Source organism: Panthera uncia, chromosome X (assembly GCF_023721935.1).
Source record: "Panthera uncia isolate 11264 chromosome X, Puncia_PCG_1.0, whole genome shotgun sequence".
NCBI lineage: Eukaryota > Metazoa > Chordata > Mammalia > Carnivora > Felidae > Panthera > Panthera uncia.
The window spans coordinates 43626202-43653706 of NC_064817.1; the positions used below are offsets into that span (position 1 = coordinate 43626202).

At 39.1% G+C, this 27505-nt stretch overlaps 1 protein-coding gene across 1 annotated transcript; it reads left to right on the forward strand.

The window, feature by feature from the left end:
- Positions 1 to 1640: 1640 nt before the first annotated feature.
- Positions 1641 to 27498, forward strand: LOC125931300 (tandem C2 domains nuclear protein-like). Its single transcript, XM_049643246.1, has 4 exons — positions 1641 to 1710; positions 2032 to 2213; positions 2325 to 2398; positions 25849 to 27498. The coding sequence occupies exons 1-4, from the start codon at positions 1641 to 1643 to the stop codon at positions 27143 to 27145; spliced, it is 1623 nt and encodes a 540-aa protein (XP_049499203.1). The 3' UTR covers positions 27146 to 27498.
- Positions 27499 to 27505: the final 7 nt, after the last annotated feature.

A 27505-nucleotide genomic window follows, 5' to 3' on the forward strand; every position in this document is an offset into this window, starting at 1 on the left:
CTGTTCCTGGGGGTGAGGTTCCCAGGATCTCCTGGGACCAGACCTTTAAAGTTCCACCCACTTCTGTGAACAAAAGCAGATGGACAGGGACAAAAGTAGACTCAGGAATATCCCTCCTTCTCAGGTGACCAAGAGTGCCAGCACTGGTTCCCTTGGTTGGTGGTATGGAGGATGGTTGGGGATGAATCCTATTCAGTTAGTAAACATTGATTGAATACCTACTGTGTGTCTAATACTAAACTTAGTGATAGGGATAAAATAAGGAAACATGATAAACTAAGTCTTCCTGAATCCCAGAGTTTAAGACAAGTTTGTGCCATGGACCTGTTTGGTGATCTGGTGAAAGGCTATGGACCTTTTCTTTTCTTTAAAAAAAATTTTTTTAATGTTTATTTATTTTTGAGAGAGACAGAGTGCAAGCAGGGAAGAGGCAGAGAGAGAGGGAGACACAGAATCTGAAGCAGGCTCCAGCCTCTGAGCTGTCAGCACAGAGCCCAACGCGGGGCTCAAACTCACGAACCACGAGATCATGACCTGAGCTGAAGTTGGATGCCCAACTGACTGAGCCACCCAGGTGCCCCAGGCCTTTTCTAAAGCAAAACAAAAGAAAACAAAACAGCATCTTTTAGATGCATAAAATTAGATACCTAGACTTACAAAAGAAACTGATTATATTGAACTGTAGTTATTAAAATATGGAAAAGGCAAATATGTGCTATGGTAATATATGTGCTCCTCACTAATCCCTTAAATCATAAGATCTAGTGGAGGGTCTCATGAGAATCATGATTTTATTTTTTTAATGTTTGTTTGTTTGTTTGTTTGTTTGTTTATTGAGAGAGACAGAGGGAGGGAGAGGGAGAGAATCCCAACCAGGCTCCACAGTCAGTGCCAAGCCCAGTGCGGGGCTCAGTTTCACATAGCATGAGATCATGACCTAAGCTGAAATCAAGAGTCGGAGGCTTAACCCACTGAGCCACTCAGGCGCCCCTATCATAAATTTAGATTAGAGATGAGATTACATATTTCAAGAGATCTGCAACATCTGTGCTGTGATATGAAAAGCTCTGTGATTTCTCTTGGTGACAGAATCACAGGTACTACTACTATTTTACATTCTCTGCTGAAAAAAATTCTAAATTTCAATTAGAGTGAAAATAAAGGTGTATAATTTTTCTCATCTGAATTCATGGGCCCCTCCAAACCCTGTCCTGGGACTGGATTGGAGGTCCATCAACCCCAGTTAAGAACTCCTGATAACAGAAATGTCCTTCCTGTCTCTCCTTCCTTCTTAAATAGCTTTCCTTTGGAGAACAGAACCTGGGTTTTATTCAGGGTCTTGTTGCTGTGTGACCTCAAGACAATCAGTTTGCCTCTCTGGGGCCATAGTTCCTTCAGTATGAAACAATGGGAAAGGCAAGAATTAGGAGGGGAGAACTTAACTATATATGCACCAGGCAATTAATGTGTGTCCTCTAAATCCGCACAACAGCATCGTTAGGAAAGATTTCAAAATTATCTTTCCCTTTCACAGATGGTTAAACTGAGGCTCCTAGTGAGGTTGTCACTTGACCAATGTCTTAGTAAGCAGCAGGACCTGATGGGTGAATGGCCAGAGCCCCATAACCACCTCATCGTCCATGGTTGAAATGAAGCAGTACGTTCATTTTGAGCAAAAGAAACCTGGTTCAGAAATCCCTGCAGGTGGAGGTAAGGTCGTGTCTCTTAGCAGAGCGTTGGCTTAGGTAAAATGGCTCACGGAGAGTAAGACGTCAAGAAGCCGGGAATCTACTTGACTGACGCCCAGCCTCGCTTTGGGCTTCGCGTCTGCGTGTTCCCAACTAATTCCCGAAGTCCTCAAACAGACTGGCAAAGGGCAACGACAAGTCCTCTTCTCCTGGCCAATCCTATTAAAGGGTGGGCTTGGCTCATAAACCAATCAAAGACCCCTAAGAGGGCGGTGTTTTCTTCGGCTTGGATCCCGGCCTGGGGGAATAAAACTAAAGTGTTTCCAACTCCAGCCAATCCCAGGGAAGGCAGGAGGGCACTCCTCCAATGGGAACCCGAGAGCGGTCAGTAGCTGTGGAGGCCTGCTAACCCGCTCGTTCTCCAGCCGACTGGAGGGACGCGTTCAGTGTTCATTAGATCCAGCCGTCGGTCCTTTGAATCTGCTCGCGCTCGGCAGCGGCGACGCGGATGGCAGGAGGTGTCTGGTGAGACGCTGTAAAGACGGGGTTGGGGGGTGTAAAGGAAAGAGGCCGGGCTGGAGCGCAAGAGGGGTGGGGCCTGGGCGAGCTTTTACCTGGGCGGCCTCTTAACCCTAGGTCAGCAGGTTGCTGAGGATCCTGCGGGTAGCAAAGGGAGGGCGAGTGCCCCTGCAGCCCCAGACAGCAACCAGGTGAGTACCCTGCGGAGCCCATCGCCCATGCCCAGTCTCCATCCCCCACCCCTGTCTCTTGGGAAACGGTTCGGTGCAGGTCTGCAGCTCACGTGATCGTCTGCATGCGTGTCTGAAGTCTCCATCTCTCTGCCGCTCCTCTCCCTCTCCGTCTCTACCTCCATCTTACTGTGTATCTCTATATTTCTGCCTCTTTCTCTGAGACATGCTAGACAGCCCAGACCTAGAAGGCTGAACCCTGACCTTACCAGTTAAAACTAGCCATGAGACCTTGAGCCATCTACATCACCCATATAGGCCTCAGTTTCCTCATCTGTCAAATGGGAGTCTAATAATCTCCACCTGAGACCATACATGTGCATCACTTTGCTCAGTGCCTGGCCCCTAGAGAATTCCCAATAAATTATGACTGTCGTGATTGAAAAAAAAAAAAAAAAAAGATCTCTCTTGGTCTTTGACTTTATTTTCTCCCTGTCTCTGACCCAACCCCCGTTGATTCTTCTTTCTAAATGCTTCTTTCTGTTACTGTTTTTCATCTTTGTATCTGTCTCTTTCTCATCTCTAAGCAGGTTAAAGGTGCATTGCTTATAGCAATGAGTTTGGCCTGAGAGCCCTTATGAGCTTCACCTGGGGTTCTGGACTGTTCTGTGGGTAATAAATAAATAAATAAATACATAATAAAAATAAATTAAAAAATGGAGCCGGGCCTTGACTGGCTTCTGGCTTCACTGAGGAGAGACTCCTCTTTATTTCCTCACTCTACTGTGTTAAACAGGCGGAGACCTACAGGGTCAGAAGCAGCTTAGATGAAAAAGTGAACCAGGCCCTTTAACCTTTATCATGTTGGTCACCACAAGAAGACCAGGATTCTTCTAGTTAGATCTCCCACACAGCCCCAGATGCCCTCTTTTCTGTCCCCATCCTGAAATCCTTTAATCAAGCCTTCTGGAACTTGCTGTCAGTCAACAGCAAAATCTCCATTCTCATGCTGGCTTCTGAATAGTCCCTTCGTTTTCTTGCTATGCCTTAGTGATTCTCATACCTATTGGACTCAACACTCCATTTTTTATAATTTATATTTTGAAATGCCCCTTTCACTATTATGAAATGAAGTTCATAGATAATAGAATCTGTCTACACACATAATTCCCCCCAAACCAATGTAATGTCCTAATTGTAATATAAGGGAGAAGTAAAGGAAGAGTAATTTATGATAAAATGATATGCATTTCAGTATTTAAAGGCTGGGATATAATTTCACTGGAAGATATAATGAATGGTCTTGCATGTAATGATACTTGCACCTGGGAATGTGACACATGTGTATTGATTGCTCAGAAACCATGGGTAGGGTGATATGCTTTTCCAAACCATTGTTCATGAATATCAAGAATTGTTATTCTTCATAAAGTTTTAAACAAAACAAAGTGCAATCCTCCCTCAATTTGTATGGTTCATTGAATTTCTGGAAAAGTCAGTACATATTCCATAATCTGGCCCCCATAACCTTTCAGACCTTCTCTCCTACCATTCTCCCCACTTGTTCCCTCTCTCCCACCCATACTGGCCTCCTCTATGCTACTTGAACATAGTAGGCACACTTCCACCTCAGGGGTTTGTACTGGGCCATCCCCTAGACCTAGAATGCTTTCCCCCCAAATATGTACAAGGCTCATGCCCTCACTTCCTTCAGGCCTCTTCTCAGATGTCACTTTCTCAATGAGGCTTACCTTGACCATCCTCTTTAAAGTTACAGCTCTTCCTTAGAATATACCCCATCTATTTTTTTCCCATAGTGCTCCTCACCCTCTTATATAATATATAATCTACACCTTTATTGTGTTTGTCATTTATTGTTTAAGTCTCCTACTGGATTGTAAGCTCTAGAAGGGCAGAGATTTTTGTCTTTTTCATGCCTTGATGTATCCCTATTACCTAAACAGTGCTTAGCACATAATAGGCTCTCTTTTTTAAATTTTTAATGTTTTATTTATTTTTGAAGGAGAGAGAAACAGAGCATTAGCAGGGGAGGGGCAGAGAGAGAGGGAGACACAGAATCTGAAATGGGCTCCAGGCTCTGAGCTGTCAGCACAGAGCCCAACGTGGGGCTCAAACCCACGAACTGTGAGATCATGACCTGGGCCGAAGTCTGACACTTAACCAACTGAGCCACCCAGGTGCCCCAATAGGCTCTCTTAATAAATGTTTGTTGAATGAATAAATGAATGCAATGAATGGGTTTTTCACCTACGTGATCGTCTGGTGGGACATTCTAAAGTTGCATGGGATATGGTATAATTCTTTGCTGTTTGGAGCTGTCTCGAGCACTGGGCACCCCTGGTCCATGCCTACTAAATGTTACTAGTGATCTCCAGTTACGGTGGTGATCAAAAATGTCCCCAAACGTCCCTTGACTGTCTACCCCCTGCTTGAATAGAAATTGGCTTTCCCCTGAGCACTCTGCTCCCCAGCAGCCCCCTCATACCCCTCTTGCCAGGAGGCCTGGAGGTGAAGGTAGGTGTCCTCACTCTGATTGACCATCCCAGACACTTTCTTTCCCTCCTCCTCAAACAACTTTTTTTTAGCATTAAAAATTTTTTTATTTTGGGGCGCCTGGGTGGCGCAGTCGGTTAAGCGTCCGACTTCAGCCAGGTCACGATCTCGCGGTCCGTGAGTTCGAGCCCCGCGTCAGGCTCTGGGCTGATGGCTCGGAGCCTGGAGCCTGTTTCCGATTCTGTGTCTCCCTCTCTCTCTGCCCCTCCCCCGTTCATGCTCTGTCTCTCTCTGTCCCAAAAATAAAATAAAAACGTTGAGGAAAAAAAAAAAATTTAAAATTTTTTATTTTTACCTAACTTCAGACTTAAAAAGTTATAAAAATAGTACAAAGAATTCTCGCCTATCCTTCACTCAGGTTCCTTAAGTATTAATAAATTATGCAACTATAGTTCAACTATCAAAATTAGGGAATTAACATTGGTAAATAGTATTAATGAAAGTACAGAACTTATTCAGATTGGATCAGTTTTTCCACTAATGTAATTTTTCTCTTCCAGGATCTAATTCAGGATCTTACATTTCATTTAGTTGTCATGTCCTCCTTAGGCTGAATACCTAAGAAGATATGTGTCTTCAGTGTTTTATGTCAGAAAGCATATGATGTCAGTTTTTCCCAATACTGGTTTTGTACACTTTGACTGTTTAAGGTGGTGTCTGCCAGGTTTCTCCATTATAGTTGCTCTTTTTTCCTTTGTAATTAATAAGTGATTTGTGGGGAGATACTTTAAGATTATGTAAATATCAACCACCTTGTTTTAAATCTCAAATCATCAGACTAAACCATTACCCACCCGTCTGTGTTATAGTCAGGTATAGGCATACACTAATACCTGCTCCCATCATACCTCATTCCTAGAATTTAGCTACTATCTCACTGTCACTTTTTAGCACTACACCAGTCCTACTTCTTGGTGATTTTAATATCCTCATTGATGATCCTTCCAATATTCTTGTCTCTCACTTCCTTGATCCGTTTTCCTATAATGCTCTTGCCTTTCAATCCCACCTCAGCTACCCTCTCTGATAGTCTCACCCTTCTTATCTGTACCTATGACTATATCACCTCCGTACTCTGTTTCACGCATTTTGCCATCCAGCCAGTGATTCTTATCCTTCTAGTTTACTCCCTCTAGCTCTCCAGCTCCAACAACCCCTCCACACCACCAAGACTGAACGCTTTCACTACCCTTTACTTCCTCTGTGTTCCCATGCCCTTCCTTTAATCAGCTCAGATTCCATGGTGCATCATGATAACCATAGCCTTGCATATATCGTCACTTCCTTTGCCCTCTGTGTACTTCAGCATGTCTATGGGGCAAAACTCCTGCCCCGGTTAAGTCCTACTCTCTGCTTGCTCCGCTGCGCTACCCTGTGCCATTCACTCTCCTACCTTCCTCATTGACTCAGATTCCTTAAATATTAATAAATTATGCAACTATAGTTCAGTTATCAAAATTAGGGAATTAACATTGGTATAATTGGTATAAATACAAAATAGCATCTTCTTTCTCCTTAAATCTCCTGATACCTCCTCTTCCATCCTGTTCTCAAGCTTCCCACTTGCCTGAAGAATTAAAACCATCAGAAGAAAACCTGCACAGATTCCCATAACCACATCTAACCACCAAACAACACCTGTAGTCACATACTCTGCCTTCTTCTCTGTTATTATGGATAAACTGGCCCTGTTGTCATCAGGGCCATCAGTTGGTCCCTCCACTCAAATACATTGTTCCAGCAATTTCCACTTCTCTACAGATCATTAGCACACAGACATTCTTTTACTGCTCCCACCTTTTTGTAGAGCATTATTGAGATATATTTAATACAATAAAATTCACTCTTTTAAAGGGTGCTATTTTTTTTAGTATATTCAGAGTTGTGCAACCATCACCACAATCAATTTTAGAACATTTTTATCTGCCCCCAAAAGAACCTCATACCCATTAGCAGACCCTCCCCATTACTCCCCTCCCCTCAGTCATAGGTAACCACTAATCTACTTCCTGTCTCTGTTGATTTGTCTAGTCTAGACATTTTATATAAATGTGATCATACAGTACATTGGTCTTTCTGACCAGCTTCTTTCATTTAGCATAATGGTTTGGAGGTTCATCCATGTTGTTGATGTAGCATTCCTTTTCACTGCCAAGTAATATTCCATTTGATGGAATAGACCACATTTTGTTTGTCCTATCTGTTTGTAAATTTTTGGACATTTAAATCGTGTTTGTGTTTGGTATTATGAATAATACTGCTCTGATCATTTGTGCACAAGTTTTTGTGTGGGTGTGTGTTTGCTTTTCCTTTGGGTAGATACCTAGGAAGTGTACTTACTTGGTCATATGGCAAATCTACGTTAACTTTTTGAGAAGCTGTTTGCAAAAGGGGCTGCTCCATTTTACATTCCAATTTCTCCATATCTTCACTGACACGTTTTACTGTCTGTCTTTTTTATTATAACAATCTTAGTCAGTATGAAGGGGTGCTTCATTGTGGTTTTGGTTTGCATTTCCCTAATAACTAATTATGTTGAACATCTTTTCATGTGTTTATTGGCTATTTGTGTATCTCCTTTGGAGAAATGTCTGTTCAAATTCTTAGCCCATTTAAAGTTTGATTGTCTTACTGTTGAGCTGTAAGTGTTCTTTATATGTTCTGGATACAAGTCACTTATCAGATATGTGAATTGCAAATATTTCCTCCTATTCTGTAGGTTGTCTTTTTACTTTCTTGATGGTGTCCTTTGATGCACAAAAGTTTTTAATTTGGGGAAAGTCCAATTGATCAATTTTTTGACACTTCAGCATTTTGTGTCATATCCAAGAAAACGTTCCCTAACCTGAGGTCACAAAGATTTCTTCTGGCTTTTTCTTCCAGGAATTGTATGATTTTAGCTCTTACATTTAGGTCAATGATTCATTTTTGAGTTCATTTCTGTGTATGGTGTGAGGCAGGAGTCCAAATTTCATTCTTCTGCATGTGGATGTTTAGTTGTTCTAGCACCTTTTGTTAAAAAGAGTATTTTCCCCCCTTTGAATTATCTTGGAAACCTTGTCAAAGGTCAACTGACTGTAAATCCTAAATGTAAAGGTTACTTTTCTGGATTCTTAATTCTACCTCATTGATCTGTATGTCTGTCACTATGCCAGACCACACTGTCTTGATTACTATGTCATAAGTTTTGAAATCAGGAAATGGGAGTTCTCCAACTTTGTTTTTCTTTTGCAAGACTGTTTTGACTATTCTAAGTCCCTTGCATTTCCGTATGAATTTTTGGATCATCTTGTCAGTTTCTGCAGAAAAACAGTTGGGATTTTTATTGGGATTGTATTGAATCTATATATCCATTTAGGAAGTATTGCCATCTAATAATATCAAGCCTTCTAATCCATGAACATAAGGTGTCTTCCCATTGAGATGTTTAGTTTTTTTCAGAAGTGTTTTGTAGTTTTCAGTGCTTGTACTTTTTTGGTTAAATTTATTCCTAGGTATTTTATTCTTTATGCTGCTATTATAAATGAGATTATTTTCCTGATTTCACTTCCGGAGTGTTCGTTACTAGTACATAGAAATACATCTGATTTTTTGTTTCTTGATCTTCTTCTATCCTGTCACATTGTTGAACTTATTAGTTCAAATGGTTTTTTAATGGATTCCCTAGGGTTTTCTATGTATAAGATCATGTCATCTGCAAATACAGTTTTACTTTTTTTTTTCTAATCTGGATGCCTTTTATTTCTTTTTCTTGACTAATTGCCCCGGCTAGATCTTCTAGTACAGTGTTGACTAGAAGTGATGAGAACAGATGTTCTTGTCTTGTTCCTGATCTTAGGGGGAAGGTATTGAGTCTTTCTCCATTGAGTGTGATGTTAACTGTGGGGTTTATATAGATGCCCTTTATCAATTGAGGAAGTTTCCTTCTCTTCCTAGTTCTCGGAGTCTTTTGCCATGAATGGGTATTGGATTTTGTCAGATGCCTTTTCTGCATCTTTTGATATGATCATCTGGAGTTTTTGCTTTATTCTATTTATATAGTGTATTACGTTGATTAATTTTCAAATGATAAACGAACTTTGTATTTCAGAAATAAATCCTTCTTGGTCATGTTATATAATACTTTGTATACATTGCTGAAATTGGTTTCCTAGTGTTTTGTTGAGGATTTTTACGTCTGTATTCATATGGTATATTGGTCTGTAATTTTCTTGTGATGTCATTGTCTGGTTTTGGTATCAGGGTAATACTGGCTGCACAGTGTTTCCTCCCCTATTTTTGGAAGAGTTTGTGAAGGATTAATATATGCTTTTTGTATGTCATTTGTCTTTTCTGTTCCTTTGTTTTTCAGTTCCTCTTTTCTTTTGTGTTAAGTAGATATTTTCTACTTTAACGTTTTAATTTCCTTGTTAACCATATATTTTTAGTTAGATTGTTAATAGTTAATAGATAGTTAATAGTTGCCCTGGGGATTACAATTAACATCTTAACTGGAAACAATCTACTTTGAATTAATTCTGATTTAATTTCAATAGTAACTTTGTTCCAATATGCCTCTGTTCCCTCTTTCCTTCTTTGTAGTGTTATTATCATACAAATTACTTCTTACATTATAAGCCCATCAACACAGTTTTATTATTATTGCTTTATAACAGTTGTCTTTTAAAACAGATAGGAGAATATGAGTTACAAACAAAAATACTTTCTTTCATAATACCTATTTCAGGTTACCATTCAGTGTCCCTTAATTTAAGGCTGAAAGTAGGGTTTTTTGTAGGATAAGTAGGCTAGCAACAAATTCTTTCAGGTTTTGTTTATCTTAACTTCTGTTTTATGTTTGAAGAGCAATTTAGCTAGATAGAGAATTCTCAGTTGACAGTCTTTTTATGTAAATATTTTGAAGATGCCATCTTACTATATTCTGGCCTCCATGGTTTCTGATGAGAAGACAGCTGTTAATCATATTGAGAGTCCCTGATACACAGTAAGTTATTTTTCTCTTGCTGTATTCACGATTTTCTTTTAGTCTTTGCTTTCCTCAGTTACACTATGATGTGTCTAGGTATGGATCTCTTTGAGTTTATTCTACTTGCATTTATTTATGTACAGATTAATGTTTTTTATCAAGTTTGCTATGTTTGGCCCCTTTCTCTTCCTCTTGCCCTTTTGGTACTCCTGTTATGCATATGTTGATACTTTTGGTGGCGTCCTGAAGGTTTGTGCAAGCTCTTTTTCTTTTTCTTCGTTCCTTTTTCTTTCTGCTTTTCAGAATGGATCATTTCTATTGACCTATCATCAGCTTCACCTTTTCTCTCTTCTGTCAACTCAGATCTGTTGTTGAACACTTCTAAGTCAATTTTTCATTTTAGTTACTATGTTTTTCAACTCCAGGTTTTCTATATGATTTTTTAAATGATTTCCATGTCTTTATTGGTATGCTCTATTTTGTGAGACATTGTTCTCATACTTTTCCTTAATTCTGTGGATATGCTTTCTTTTATTTCTTTGAAAATATTTATAGTAATAATTTAAAGTCTTTGTCTGTTAAGTTTCAAACATGAACTCCCTCAGGGACAAATCTGTTGGCTGCTTTTTTTTTTTTTTTGTACATGTAACATACTTTGCTGCTTCTTTGCGTATCTCATAATTTTTTTGTCAAAAACTGGGCATTTTTATTTTTTATTTTTTAAAGTTTATTTATTTATTTTTGAGAGAGGGAGAAAGAGCACACAAGCAGGGGAGGGGCAGAGAGAGAGGGAGACACAGAATCCCAAGCAGACTCCAGGCTCAGAGCTGTCAGCACAGAGCCTGACGTGAGGCTTAAACTCACCAACTGTGAGATCATGACCTGAGCTGAAGTCAGATGCTTAACCAACTGAGCTACCCAGGCGCCCCCAAAACTGGTCATTTTAAAAAAGTTTTTATTTATTTAATTGATCTCTATACCCAACATGGGGCTTGAACTCACAACTCCCAATCAAGAGTCACATGCTCTTCTGACTGAGCCAGCCAGATGCCCCCAAAACTGGGCATTTTAGATATTCTATTCTAATAACTCTGGTATCAACCTCTTCTACCCTCAAGGTTTGTTTTTCTGGGATGTGTGTGTGTGTGTGTGTGTGCGTGTGTGTGTTTGCGTATGTTTGGTGGTTGTTATTTTTCACATTGCTGTTTATTTGTTTAGTTACTTTTCTCGACTAATTCCTTGGATTTTATATTCCTTGTACTATGTGGCCCCTGAGTTCTCTGTTAGCTTATTTTTAAAAGGTTCTTGTTTAGTTTTAAGCCTGGATTCCTTGGACATCACACCTGGATAAATATACTTTGGTGGTCAGCCAGTGATTGGTTGGGTTTCCTTAAATGCCTTGTCTGTTTGTCTTCCACCCTTTGACAAGGGGATCTGTGTGAGAAGGCATGCCTTCAAACTAGCCAACTTACTAGCAGCCTTAGCTTTCCCATTCTGCTTGTATAGGGCCTTACAGTCAGCCAGAAGTGAGTGACTTGGGGCCTCTCCTTTTCCAGCTCTTTTTTGGGCATTTGCACAGCCTTGAATATGTGCACAGCCCTTTTTATATACCTGGGAATATGTCAGAGCTTTTCCAAGTTTCCTATGGTTGCTCCATTCTCTGAGATTTCCTTTTAAATTTCTGACCAAAGCAATGAGGCCTCTCTGTTGTCTGCAATTTAGTCAACCTTTGGCTGCTATACTACTGAGCTTGAGAGGGAAGGAGGACGGGAATTAACTACAAGTTAAAATGTCACAGAACCCTTTGTCTCACCGAGATTCAGTAGTTTTTCTTGGATAGATGATTTTTACTTCATTCTGTGTCTTTGGTTCATTGCAAGTTTTGAAATGGTTGATTTTAGTTGGTTTGCCCATATTTTTGTTGTTTCAAAGGGAAAGCTGGTTCACTAAAGCTGTTATTCTGTCATTCCATTTCTCTCCTATTGCTCCCGTCTTTAAAAAACATCTAAAACCCTATTCATCGTACATCCCTACGCAACTATGACTTTCTCTATTCCCCTGAAAGCAAAACTCTTCAAAAGAGCTTTCATTCCTCACTTTATCCTATTTTTCTATTCTCTGTTCATATAAAAATATTGGATATATAATAAAAATTATATACATGAGTTATAAAGAAATAATATAATCAAAACTGAAGAAATCACAGCTCCATGCGAGAGCAACATTAAGATAGCATCTATCTCTGTGTCCTTTTCTGTTCTATTTCCCACCACCACCACCACCCCACCAGAAATTACCATTTCTTAAGTCTTGTGTTTAACATTCCCTTGCTTTTTTTGATATATTTTTGGGGGCGCCTGGGTGGCTCAGTTAAGCGTCCAACTCTTGATCTTGGCTTAGGTCACCATCTCATAGCTTTGTGAATTTGAGCCCCACATCTGGGTCTGTGCTGGCAGCACAGAGCCTGCTTGGGATTCTCTCTCTCTCTCTCTCTCTCTGTCTCTGCCCCCCCCAACTCACGCTGTCTCTCTCAAAATAAATAAACATTAAAATTTTTTTGATATATTTTTTCACATTTGTGGAAATGCTTAACCAATACATTATTTATTTGCTTGTTTTTGAGCTTTGTAAAAATAGCCTCATACTATATGTAGTCGTCTGTGACTTACTTTTTTCACTCATTATTATGTTTCAAAGATTCACCTATGTTTTGCATGTAACTATCACTTGTTCATTCTCAGTGCTGCATAATATTTCATTGGGTAACCATAAAACAAATCATTCATCCATTCATCTGTTGATAGACATCTGGATTGGTCCAGCTCTTTGCTCTTATGAACAGTGCTACTATGAACGTTCTTGTGTGTGTCTCCTAGTACGCATGTACACCCATCTTTCTAAGGTGTATACTTAGAAATAGAATTGCGAGTTAATGGGATATATAAACATTCAGCTTGACAGTATTATGCCAAAATGTATTCCTATCTGAAGGTTAACAATTTATATACCTTTCAGCAATTTATAAGATATCCCCTTGATCCACACCCTAATTAGTACTTGATATTGTCCCACTTTTTACTTTTTGTCATTATAGTAGATATCAAATGATATTTCGATGTGGACTTAATTAGCATTTTTCTAGTCACTAATGTGGTTGAGCATTTTTTCATGTTTATTGGCCACTCATGTTTCTTCTTTTATGAAATGACTGTTAACATTTTTTGCCCATTTTTAAAATTGGGATTTTTATCAGTTTTACTGATTTGTAGGAGTTATTCAACTATTTGGATACTCATCATTTGCCAATTATACGTGTTGAATATCTTTTCTCAGTTTGTGGCTTTTTTTTTAATGGTGTCTTTGCATGAGCAGGAATTCCTAATTTTAGTTGAACAATTCAATCTTTTGTCTCCAACCAGCACACTTTTTGTGTATCTCTCCTAACCTGTGGTCATAAAGATATTCTTTGTTTTCTTCAAATAAAAGTTTAAAAGTTTATTTTTCCTGGGGTGCCTGGGTGGCTCCGTCGGTTAAGCATCTGACTCTTGGTTTCGGCCTAGGTTATGATCTCATGGTTTCGTGAGTTTAAGCACCGCATTGGGCTCTGTGCTGACAATGCAGAGCCTGCTCGAGATTCTATTCTCTCTCTCTCCCTCTCGCTCTCTGCCCCTCCCCCATTCACACTGTCTCTGTCTCTCTCAAAATAAGTAAACAAACTTTTTTAAAAAGTTTATTTTTCCTATTTAAGTCTTTAGTCTAAATGGAATTGGTTTTTGTGTGGTAGAAGGTGATGGGGTAGGGAGTCGGTTTCATTATTTTCCACATGGATAGCCTAATGATCTGAAGTGCCACCCCTGTCATACACCAAAGTTCCATATCTGTATTGGTCTGTTTCTGGAATCTCTGTTATTGGCCAACTTTTTGTCCCTGAATTAATATGACACCACCTTAATCACGTTACACTACCTTAATAACTTTAGTTTCATGAAGAATCTTGATAATGGATACAGCAAAATCTTCCCCATCTTATTCAGGAATATCACATATTCTTGGCCCATTGTTATTTCAAACACATTTCAGAATCATCTTTTCATGTTCTACAAGAATATTAGAATTGCAATGACTCTATAGATCAGTTTGAAGGGAATTGGGTATATTTATGATGTCGAGTCTTCCTAGCTATGAACATGATATATACCCTTTCATTTTAAATAAATTCTTGAGTGTCTTTTGGTATAGTTCTCTAATTTCTGCATAAGGTCTTGCATATCTTGTGTCAGACTTATTCCTTGATATTAATGGTTTTGCTTTCAAGGAGATCTTGTTATTTAACATGTTTTATCTCATTTGCAGGTGTATAGAAATGAAGTTGGCTTTTATATTAATATTATAGCCATTCACCTTTCTGAACTTATATTTTTTAAGCAAACTTTTTATTTTCGAATAATTTTACAGTTACAGAAGAGTAAAAAAAGAGATAGTATGGAGAGTTCCTGTGTACTCCTCACCATGGTATATTTGTCAAAACTAAGAAAGCCATATTGGTATATTACTATTAACTGAACTTTAGACTTTATATGGATTTATCAGTTTTCCCACTAATGTCTTTCTTCTGTTCTAGGATCCAGTTCAAAATACCATATTGAGTTTAGTTCTCTCTCTTTATTGTCCTCTGCTCTGTGATAGTTTCTCAGTCTTTCCATGTTTTTTATGCCCTTAACAGTTTTGAGGCATACTATAGAATGTCTCTCAGTTTGGATTTGTCTGAAGTTTTCCTCATAATTAGCCTGGGGTTGTTTTTGGAAGGAATACCGTAGAGTTGAAGTGCCTTTTTCATCACATTATATCAGAGGTATGTGATACCCTATGACATCACTGATGTTGACCTTAATCACTTGGTTAAGGTAGTGTTTGTCCAGCTTCTCCACTGCAAAGTTGTTATTTTTCCCCTTTTATTTTCTGTTCTTTAGAAGAATCTAGCCCACCCTTAAGGAGAGGAAGAGGATTTAAGCTCCACCTCTGGAAGGGGGTGGTAAATGATACATGTATACATGTATTTACATGTATCATTTGGAATTCTTCTGTAAAAACTATTTTTTCTTCTTTCTTTATTTACCTATCCATTCCCTCATTTATCCAGTCACCTGTTTGTATCAGTAAGAACTCATGCCTATTTATTTAATAGTTTGGTCACTGGGAGCTCCTTCAGGTTGGCTCCTGTGTCCCTTTGACATGCCTCCATCTTTTTTTGTTTGTTTGTTTTTTAGCACTGCCTTACTGGCTTTGGCACTACAAGATGTTCCCTACTCATCTGAAGATTTTCCTGCCTCATCCCTAGCATTGACCATTTCTCAAGGATCCCTTGTTTCTTTTAAGCTGTCTGTATGTTCTTTTGTGTTTTCTATGTTGACAACAATATCAGCTACCAACAATGACATTTTTGTTTTTGCCTTTCCAATCTTTATGCCTTTAATTTATTCTTCTTGTGTTACTGAGATGGACAGGACCTCCAGTACGGTGTTCAAGAGAAAAAAAACCAGTAGTGGGCATCCTTGTCTTGTTGGGTATTTTAAAGGAAACCCCACTAACTTTTTTCCCTTTTAAGAATGCTATTTGCTGTAGATTTCTCCAGGTTTTATCAGATTAAAGCAAGTGCCCACCTGTTTCACTATGCCAAGTTTTTATTATTGTTTTTAAATCATGAAAGGGTGTTGAATTTTTTTTATCAGGTACGTTTTCTAGTTTGGGGGATGATTATGGGGTTTTTTTTGTCAGTAATGTGATAGTGTGGTAAATGATGTTTATAGATTTTACCTTTGCATTTCTGGTATAAACACAACTTGGTCATGATCTTTTCCCTTTTATACAGTACTAGATTTAGTTAGTTAATATTTGTTTAGGATTTTTGTATCTGTGTCCATGAGTAAAATTGGTCTTTAATTTTCCTTTCTCATGCTGTCATAATTTGCTTTTGGCCTCAAGTTCTGCTGGTATCATAGAATGAGTTAGCAGTCCCCCTTTGACAATATTCTGGAAGATGCTATATGACTTGGGAATGATCTGTTTGGTAGAATCCTCTGGTAAAACCATTTTGGCCTGGTATTTTGCTTTCTACCATTGAATTAATATTAAATTTCTAAATAAAATCTTTTCAGAAATGTAAATGAGAAGCCTGAAATCTGCTTCCATGCCATGTTTATTTTATATCCGGTTTTATGCTTGAAATGGCTAAACACAAATCCTGATCAAGACTCTTTAATGATACATTCTTCAAATTCTTAACAGTCCCCATCATCAAAAATCTTTCCTTGTACAACTAAGTGATAAAGCATTTAAAACCAATTTTTAACTTGTTAAAAAATGTTTAACAACTGAAATGATACATAACAGCTTTTTTGGTTGTTGTTGTTGTTCTCCTGACAAATCTGTTGTTCAAATTTCTTGAGATAATGTGATTAGATTTCAAATCCAATTGACTTCTTTCATATTAATTATTTCAAAATAATGATGAAGCTCTTATTTTCAGAACACGCATCACTGTTAGAACCATCACCCTGCAGCTAGCTTGGACACCATTAAAAGGGCTCATCAGCTGCAAACGGATAGAAGTTTCTGTTATTCACGAAGACACAGTTTCAGGGCTTCTACCTGGAGCTACCCACCCTCCAGAAGCCCCTGCTTGGCCTCCCTGCACCCAACCCCACACCAATCAGTCACAACTTGGGCTGTGTGTGGTGTTTCTTGGCAACTGGAACGCAGACTCCTCCAGCAGCTCCACAGGTTCCCTGTCCTCAGTGAGCAGAAGACTACAGAAGCTGGCTGCTGAAGAGGCTGTCCAAGTGAGAGAGCTCCTCCTTGGCCTTGCTTATTAGCACACTGACCACAGAGCATTAACTGAGTGCTGGATGTTATTCACTCGTGCTCCCTACCTCCAGGGACTGTAGAGGGATTTTCCAGGCCCCACTTCACAGGAGGCTGCCCTGTAAGGATCTCCCTAGGAGGCTGTCCATAGAGAGAAGTGGCCTGCCTAGGGTCTCCACTGCCTTAAGTCCTACGTGGACACCTCCAGGGCTGAGGGGCTCAATAGCTTTTCACCTACCTGTAATCAGCTGGAAAATTCTGCCTCCTATTTTGTTGTTGTTGTTGTTCTTCTGTTTGTTTTTTGGTAGGAAGAGTTTTAATTGCTTCTTCAGTTCCTCCAGCCACTAGAGGGCTATTCAGGATTTTGTTTTCCTTCTTGAGTCCATTTTGATAAGTTATCAATTTCTAGGAATCGGTCCATTTTATCTGCATTCTCAAATTTATTGGCAAAAAGTTCTCTTTTGAAAGATTCCCTGCTGTATATAATCTGTAATCATGTCTCCTTTTTCATTGCTGATATTGGTTATTTGTGCCTTCTCCCTGTTTTTCTTAATCAATCTCACCAGAGGTTTGTCTATTTTATTAGTCTTTTCGAAGAACCAGCTTTTGGCTCTGTTGCTCCTCTCTATCGTGTCTTTGTTTTCTATTTCTTTAATTTCTGCTCTCATCTTTTTTGATCTCCTTCCCTCCACATTTTTTGGGTTTATTCTGTTGTTCTTTTTCTGATTTCTTATGTTGGACATGGAGCGCATTCATTTTCAGCCTTTCTTGTTTCATAACGTGTGCATTTAAGGATAGAAATTTCCTTCCAAATACTACTTTTCTATACATTCAGACATGTCGTATTTCATTATTGTTCGATTCCCAGTACTTCAGCATTTCCATCATGGTTACTTATTTGGTGAGTTATATAGAAGTGTGTTTATAAATTTCTAAAAGTATGGGGAATTTTTAATGTATCTTTTTGTTATTGAAATCTGTCTTAATTGCATTATGGTCTGAGTATGTGGTCTGTGTCATGACAATTCTTTGAAATTTATTGAGACTTGTTTTATGGTTTAGTACATGATCAATATTTTTTAATGTTTCCTATGTGCTTTATAAGATGTATGTTCTCTAATTGTTGAACACAGAGTTCTACATATGTCTATTATCAAGTTTGTTAATTGTATTATTCAAATTTTCTATATCTACACTGAGTTTTTGGTCATGCTATGCCAGTAATTGTAAGAAGTGTGTTAATTTTCAACTATGGTGGTGGATTTGTCATCTGCTTCTCCTTATAGTTCTTTTTTAAAATTTTATATTTTTTGAGGATATTTTATTAGGAATATTCAAATGAAGAATTATTATATATTCCTGGTAAATATGTAATGACCCTCTCTATTCTCGATAATGTATTTTTTGAAGTCTATCTTATCTTACATTAACACACGCTTTTCTTCTTGTTCGGATTTGTGTGGTATACAGTTTTCTATCCTGTTATTTTTCAACATTGTCATGCCCTTATACTTTAATTATATCTCTCGAAAATAGCATATAGCTGGACCCTTTAAAAAATCGAATCTGATGTTCTCTTTTAATGGACAAGTTTACTCTGTGTTTTCTATGATATGTTTGGACTTGTTTGTACTTTTTTATTTCTGTTTCCTACCACTGCCTTTTCTATGCTTCATTTATCTCTTGCCTGTTTTCTTTAGTTTTGAGATTTACTTATTTGCTTTCTTACTCAATTTTGTCTTCTACTTTTTGGGATTTACACATTCTTTTTTTACCCACTTCTTTCTGTGGTTATTCCTGAACTTTTATCATGTGTGTGTAACTTATAAGGCCTAAAGTTAAATCGCATTTTCACCTCCCTCTTGAAGAATGCAGGAACCTCACACCTGGTCCATCCTTTCTTTGCCACATGCTATTGTCTTCAGTATGTTAGTTTTTTCCTTTTTTTTTTTTTTTTTTTTGCTAACCTCACAAATTGCACATTGTCCTGAGTATTATTTTATATAGACAGTATTTGTTTGGATTTACATGCATACATTCTTGCATCTCAGACCATGATTCTGGGATCCTTTTCTTTTCTAAGCACAATGTTTAGATGCTCTCTTAGTACAGGTTTCGTGGTATTAAATTCTCCCAGGTGTTGTTATATGCAAATGTCTGTAATTTATCCCCATGCTTAAAAGATGATTTGTTACAGGTATTTAGAAGTCTGCTGTCAGTCTAATTGCTATTTTTGGTAGGTGTTACTGTTTTCTTCTACTCTGGCCACTTTTAAGAAATTCTCTGTCTCTGTCTCTGTCTCAGAGGGGGATGTACAGGGGGCTATGCAGTTTCAGTGTAACATGTTTAGGCATGTATTTCTTTTTTATTCTACTTTGGAAATGTGATTCATGCTTTTGGATTCATGTTTTTTCATAATTTTAGAAAATTCTCAGCCATTATCTTTTAAAATATTGCCTTTCTTCCATTCTTTCTGTATTTTCTTTCTCCGAATCCAGTCAGTCATATTTTGGGCCTCATTATATCTTCCATATCTCATAATGTCTCATTGATATTTCCTATTTCCTTATCTTCCTGCACTTCATTCTGGGCAGTTTCTTCAGATTTATCTTTAAGTTTACTGATTCTCTCTTCAGCTATATCTGATCTACTGTTTAATCCATCTACTGAGTTTTTTATTTCAATAGGTGCATTTTTCATTTGTACAAACTGCATATATTTCACTTTCTAATCTGCCTAGTCATCCCTCATAGTCTCTTTTTGCTTGCTTATTTTTGTGGCTGCATCTGTTATTTTGAAAAACATCTTATATACATTTTTTGTTCAACCAACAATCACTGTTGGCATAAGTATGACATTGTAATTACTGTCCACATCCAAACCACATAGTGCACTCTGATTATACATCCTTTGTTGTTTTCCTAGTAATTGTCTGTTTTTTTCTTTTGCCTAATGTTAGAATACCTATTACTAATTCTTTGAAATTCCTTTTAAATCCATATCAGATCATGTCTCTCTGTTCAAAGTTCTCCTGTGGCTCCCAGCTCCCTCAGAATAAAACTTGAAGCCCTCACCATGGCCCAAAAGTCTACGAAATCTGGTCCCCATCCTCTTTCTGACCTCATATCCTATTAATCTTACAATTACTCACTCTTTTCCAGCACCCTGGTCTCCATGTTCCTCAAACATGTCAAGTACCCGCTCCTTTCAGAGCCTTTGTATCTGCTGTTCTCACTGCCTGGAACACTCTTCTTTCCAGATAATCTTGTGAGTTTCCCACCCACTTCCAGTGTGCTTAAATGTCACCTCCCTAGAGAAGCATTCCCTGACTAGCACGTACAAACTAGTCCTGTTCACCAGTGTTTTCTAACTCTACTTGATGTGTTATGTTTTTGTACAAAACACTGACCACCACCTGATATATTTTATATTTATTTATTGTGATTAATGTTTCCCTCTTCTCAGTAGACTGTAAGCTCCATAAAGCAGGGCTTTGTTTTGTTCACTGTTGTATCCCCAGTGCCAAGAATAACAGTGCATAGTAATATTTAGTAGATACTCAATAAACAATTATGGAATAAACTGTATTAATTAATGTGGATGATAGAGAAATGCATTGAGAACTAGGCTAGGCATGAAGTCCTTTCATGGCATGCCAAGGAGCATGGATGTCATTGTTCAGAAGGGTGAGGGCTGTGAAGAATCAGTGAAGATAGCTCCTGGGTTCTTTCAAGAAGCAAGTTCACAGTTGGTAGGGTGGTGACAAAGACCCATGTTCTCTGTGACTGGCTCTGGGCCCTGGGGCTCCTAAAGGTGGCCTGCCTCTTTTTTTATGTTTACTTATTTATTTATTTTTATTTATTAAAAAATTTTTTTAACGTTTATTCAGTTTTGACAGACAGAGTGTGAGCAGGGGAGGAGGCAGAGAGTGGGAGACACAGAATCTGAAGCAGGACCCAGGCTCTGAGCTGTCAGTGCAGAGCCCAACATGGGGCTCGAACCCACCAACTGTGAGATCATGACCTGAGCCAAAGTCGGACACTTAACCGACTGAGCCACCCAGGTGCCCCAGAACTGTCTCTTTTTCAAACAGCCCTCAAACTGCTGTGTGGTCATGCCCACCTCTTGGTAAAAAACAAAGCCTCAGCTTTCACTGGGCCTTCTGATCCCAGCTAGAATACCCTTTTTTCCTGCTCTGTGAGTAACTGTTTCTTGGTCCCAGACCAAGCAAATCACCTCCATTGGATTTCTTCTGGGTTGGAGGTGGTACAGAAGCTGGTACAAAGCCTGGCACCTAGTATGTACTGTTATAATGGTGGACTATATGGGGAGGTAAGTTTCAGCTCAAAAAAACCTTTTCTCCATTGTCAAGGCTGCAATTGGTTATGAGGTTTTAGTCCTGACTTTCCCCCTAAACTCCTTGGGGACCACTGTGGCTCCAGTGTACCTACTTGCCAAGAGTGTTGGGATACTAATTCTGTTGTCTAATGTGCAACCTAGTCCCTTAGTTTTTTGTCACCCACTGATTTCATCAAAATGCCATCATTATACACAGGGCCCTACAGCACTCGACTAGAGATTTCCCTCCCCCGACCAACATGAATTCGTTAATCATAACCAGTGGAACCATCTAACTAGTTATAAGTTTAGTTGAGCAAAACTGAGTTACTGCCTACTCTGTGTCAGGCATCCTGCTCTGCACTGAGGACCCAGAGATGAACAAGGTGTGTTCCCAGGCACAGAACCATAATTCAGTATGGCCAGTACAGTGGATACAACAGACTGTGGGAGCCTCTGAGGAACACAGAACCCAGGATAGGGAACCAGGGAAAATTCCTTAGAAGAGATGGCATACGAACTGAGCTTTTTTTTTTAAATTTTTTTAATGTTTATTTATTTTTTGAGAGAGAGATCGACAGAGTGTGAGCAGGTGAGGGGCAGAGAGAGAGAGAGAAAGACACAGGATCTGAAGCAGGCTCTAGGCTCTGAGCTGTCAGCACAGAGCCTGACATGGGGCTCGAACCCATAAACCGTGAGATCGTGACTTGAGCTGAAGTAAGACGCTCAACCCACTGAGCCACCCAGGCGCCCCTGAACTGAGCTTTAAAAGATGAGTAGGGATCTTCTGGATGACTAACAAGGGGAGAGGAGGTCAGTTCAGGCAAAGGGTACAGCATGAGCAAAGGCCAAAAGATAGGAAGCAGAATGATGTGTACTGACCTGCCTAACTACCCTTACTATTCACCTGTCTTCCTATGAGATCATCCTAAGATAATCTAGCACCAAAACCCAGATATGAGGAGTTTGTGCCCCCCCCCACGACATGCCAATGTGTTCAAACTCTTAAGAAAAGTAATGAAAAGTTGGTCAGACCTGACTGTCTATGAGCTCATCCACACCAGTTTCCAACATCCCTGGCTTCCTTATCTAGACCATGATGTTCATGTGACCTGCTTCCCTTAGACCTCCCTGGGGCAGGGATCATTCCCACTCTCCTGGAGATGGCAGAGTCTCCTCAGCCCTATGTGTGGGAATCTCCTTGTGGAGAGGAGCTTTTCTGACTCCTGACACCAGCCATGATGTAGAGACCCTCATCTCACCAGGAGTCTTGTCTTCAGGCATTGTGATTCATCTTTTCTCGAGCTTCATTCACACCTGCAATAATCTAGGACAAATGGGTTGTGGAGTCTGGCAGGCCCAGTTTCAAATCCTGGAACTCCCATGTCTTGGTTGTGTGACTTAACTGATCCTCTTTAAGCATCAGTTCCCTCATCCGTAAAATGAGTCTAATGCCAACCTTGGACAGTTTTTGTGGGTGTTAGAACATATGTCAAGTACTTGGCCCTTGGCCGCCATTTATTGAACATCTACTACCATCAACAATAAAGGGAGAAGAGCAGAGTGATTAAGAACATGAGCTGTAGATCCAGAACCACCTCAGTTTGGGTCACTGCTCAACTACTTACTAGCATTTTGACCTTGGTCAAGTTTCCTAACCTTTTTTAGCCTTAGTTTTTACATTTGTAAAATGAGGTTAATGTCCCTGCTTCAGAGCTGTTGCCTGTATATATTATTCTAGCAGTGTATAATATGCTTTCACAGGCTCCAGGCCTGTTCCCAGCCTGGCCTCTTCAAAGACCCCATCTCCAAGAGATTTACCCCTTTCTCAGCCTCCCCTTCTCTCCAGGGATGACAAAGAGGACTGAGCTTCTCTGTGAGACTCACGGGGACACTTTGTTATGGGACTTTCTAATGATAAACTGCTCTTGCATTTCTGGAATTAGACCCAACACTTTCATGTTATGTTAAATCTTTTTTTTTTTTTTTTACTCATCTTGGATTTGGTTTGCTAATAAATTGCTTAGGATTTTTGCATCTTTGGTCACCTACTGCATTTGTCTGGTTAAGGTTATAGTGGGCTCATCTAATAAATAAATGAATTTTCTAGAAATTGGTCCCAATTCACGTAAGTTATAAAATTCATTCTATTCTCTTATTTTTTGATTTCTGCTCTTTTACATTGCTCGTATTACTTATTTGTGCCTTTTCTCTTTTTTTCTTGATTGGTCCCTCCAAAAGTTTTGTTAGTGGTTTGTCTTAAAATTTTACTATACATATTTAACCTAAAGTCTAAAGTTAAACATAATCATAATTCCCCACCCAAACAGTACAAAAACTTAATAAAGCATTGTTGCCCAAGTCACATGTTCTTGTTGTTCACTATTTTAGTTCTTTCTTTTCTAAGGAAGTCATTCAATACACAAAGAATAGACACAAATAATATTATTTTATGCAGACAGTGCTTGTTTACATTTGAATACTCATTTATTATTTTATTTGCTCAGCTTCCTTCTTTTGGGGGATGGGTTTTCATCTTCTTGAAACAGATGCTTTAGAAGATCCTTGAGTGCAAATCTCCTCGCAGTAAACTGTCTCCAACTGCATTTATCTGTAAATGCCTTTATTTTACTTTATTCTTCTTGAAAGATAGGGTTGTTGAGTACTCAATTCTAAATTACACTTTTTTTCTCTAAACACTTAGGAGATATTACAGCACTGTCTTCTGGTTTCCATTACTGCTGTGGAGAAGTCTGATGTTGTCTAATTGTTTTTTGTTTTTTTGTGTGTGTCCTTTTTCTCTGGCTGCTTTGAAGATCCTTCTTTGATTATTGCTTGACTCTAAGGGCTTTTGTTGTTGTTCTCTGAATGTTCCTTTTTTTATGAATGGAAAAAATTCCCCCATTTCTTTTCCTAGGAAATTATTAAGATACAGGACGGTTATTGACTTCTGTACATTTGACTGACTTACAAGCCATCTTATTAATATACTCATTCTAATGCATTTTTCATATCAGAACCTTTTGGGTTTCCTGGGCATGAAATTATATCAGCAGCAAATAGGTTTTTATCTCTGCTTTTCCAGTGTTATACCAGTTATCTGATTGTTTTGTCCTACTATTCTTTTATAACTTCCACGACAACATTGAGGATTATGGTAGTAGCAGGTAGTCCTGTTTTGTTCCTGATGGAATGTTCATTCAACATTTGCAGAGAGGCAGTGTTCTGGGGTCTAAGAATACCTAGGGAATGCACGTTGCTTTTCATAGCTTCCTCATTTTCCTGAATATGCAATATTTTTTCATGTCACATTAAATCTTCCATCCTCAGTACTAGTTTTTGTTTCCACATATGTATGTTTGGGTGTCAGTGACAGTGGGAAACTCTCCCCGATGTCAGATTTGGCCAGAGGCACCACAGATACCAAAGACGTGACATATTCTGAAGTCTTAAAGTTTGTACAGATAGTAGGGGTGGGAAGGTGGGGAGGGGCCCTCTGCTAGAGTACAAGTACGGAACAGTGCCATGGTTCTGTCACTCGACTGCATAGTAGTGCAGTGGATTCTGGAGCCAGAATGCCTGGACTCAAATTCCAGATCTGTCATTTCATAGCTGGGCAAGTCACTTAACTTCTTTTTTTTTTCTAAAATGTTTATTTATTTTTGAGAGAGAGTGCGCGTGCAAGTTGGGGAGGGGCAAGAGAGGGGGACAGAGGGTCTGAAGCAGGCTCTGCACTGACGGAGGTGAACCTGATGCTGGGCTCGAGCTCACAAACTCTGAGATCATGATCTGAGCCAAAGTCGGACGCTCAACTGACTGAGCCATCCAGGCTCCCTAAGTCACTTAACTTCTATATTTTTTAGTTTTGTCTGTAAAAATGGGGATAATAATAGTACCTATTTCATATGGTGATTGAGGGTATTAAATAAGTTAATTTAGAATAGTGTCTGGCACATAGTAAGCACTCTATATGTGTTTGCTATTATTACCATTATTACTTTTGTGCATGAAGGGATGGAAGGGAGAAGAGTTTCTGCGGTGCAACAAGAAAAGTGCAGAGTGTATCCTGTCCTGTGTGTTCTCCCAATATCTTGAAAACAAAAGTGATTCACAAAAAAACACAAAGTCAGAAATCTGAAGTAGTTATTTGGGCCCCTTAGGGTGTGGGATATCAAGTTCATTAGGTAGAACGGGATAGGATTCTTCAGCAGTGTTTAAGGGTGGACCCCTCTTGAGAGGTGACCTGTATTGGATATTTCCTCAGTGCAGAGCAATACCAAATGGGGGAACAGTGACAGTGAGGGGTTAATTCAGGGCAAGGGATTTCCTAAGCATTTAGTAATGCTTTCCTCTTCAGAACACACCTGTCAGGTACTGAGAGGCTTTAAAAGGTGTGATAGCTCTTCAGGCTGGGAACCTGCATCTGTTGAGGGGCAAGCCTGCCGCCAGGAGTTGATAGTTGCTCTCAGAGGTAGGACTTACCACATCAGAAATGCTTTCAACCTTTGTTTTAAATTTTCTTGGGCCCTCTCTGAGTTTGGGAAAAGTCTCAGCCGTAGTAATCATCTCAGACACAGTCTGAAGGATATGGACAGGAGGAGGGGGTCATACTGAAGATAAGTACTTGGTGGCGAGGCAAATTTGAGGAAATGGTGTCAAAAGAGAAGGTGCAAGAGATGAAAAAATTTTAAACAAAACTTTGTCAAATCAAATTGAACAATATATTAAAAAGAGAAGGTAGAGGGGCTGGGCGGACTTGGAGGGACCAGGGGCGGGGTCTTGGGGCGCGGCCGCACGAGGTGACCCCGGCCCGGCTCCCGCAGGAGGCCAGGGCAGAGCGCCCGCTGGCTGCAGGAGGATCTGCCAGAGCATCTTTTGGAGATCGAAAGGTAGAACTTTCCAGTTCATCCCAGCACGGAGCCAGCTACGATGTATACAACCCATGCTGTAGGTATCAGCACATTTCACCTGATTTGATCCGGCGCCTTCCTCCACGTTCAGAAGCAGCGAGACTATATGGATCAGTTTGTGATTTAAGGACCAGCAAACTTCCCAGTTCCCCTGGGCTAAGCAAGTCTATGTTTGATCTTACAAGTTCATCCCAGCGGTTCATCCAGAGACATGATTCCCTGTCCAGTGTGCCTAGCAACTCTTCTTCCAGGAAGAACTCCCAGGGGAGTAACAGAAGCCTGGATACAATTACTCTGTCAGGAGATGAAAGAGATTTTGGGAGATTGAATGTGAAAGTGTTTTATAATTCTTCAGTAGAGCAGATCTGGATCACAGTTTTACAGTGCAAAGATTTAAGTTGGCCTTCTAGTTGTGGAAACACTCCTACTATTTCTATAAAAGGAATACTAACATTGCCCAAACCAGTGCATTTCAAATCTTCAGCAAAGGAAGGCTCTAATAGTATTGAATTTATGGAAACTTTTGTATTTGCTATTAAACTCCAAAGTCTACAAACCATAAGACTTGTATTTAAGATTCAAACCCAGACACCCAGGAAGAAAACCATTGGAGAATGCTCACTGTCACTCAGGGCTCTTAGCACACAGGAGATGGATTACTCTTTGGATATAACACCACCTTCAAAAATTTCTGTTTGCCATGCAGAACTTGAATTGGGGACTTGTTTTCAAGCAGTAAATAGCAGAATTCAGTTACAGATTCTCGAGGCACAATACCTTCCAAGCTGTTCATCACCTCTCACTTTGAGTTTTTTTGTGAAGGTGGCAATGTTTAGTTCAGGGGAGTTGATTTATAAGAAGAAGACACGTTTACTGAAGGCCTCCAGTGGCAGAGTAAAGTGGGGAGAAACTATGATTTTTCCACTCAGACAGAATGAAAAAGAAATTATTTTTCTCATTAAGCTTTACAGTCGGAGCTCTGTAAGAAGACGACACTTTGTGGGGCAGATTTGGATAAGCGAAGACAGTAATAACACTGAAGCAGTGAATCAGTGGAAAGAAACCATTACAAATCCAGAAAAGGTTGTTATCAAGTGGCACAGATTAAATCCATCTTGAAGACATCACACATTAATTTGATGAAGAATTTGACATTCTTTTAGAAGACTTAGGATTTCAATTTGCTACCAATGAAAAGAGACAAATCAATACATTTGTCAATTTATTTATGGAGGTCATCATTGTAATGTGTAATGGATCTTATAGAAAATTAAATTTGATTAAAGAAAATGGGATGACTTCTATCTGATATCCAAAATAAAGGGGATGTTTTAAAACTATGCCAAAATAGACAGTGAAATAAAGAGTAGTATTTCTGGGGCAACTAAATAAATTATAAAATAAAAAAAAAGAGAGAGAAGGTATCATGACCAAATGGGGTTTATCTCAGGAATACAGGGTTGGTTTAACATTAGAAAA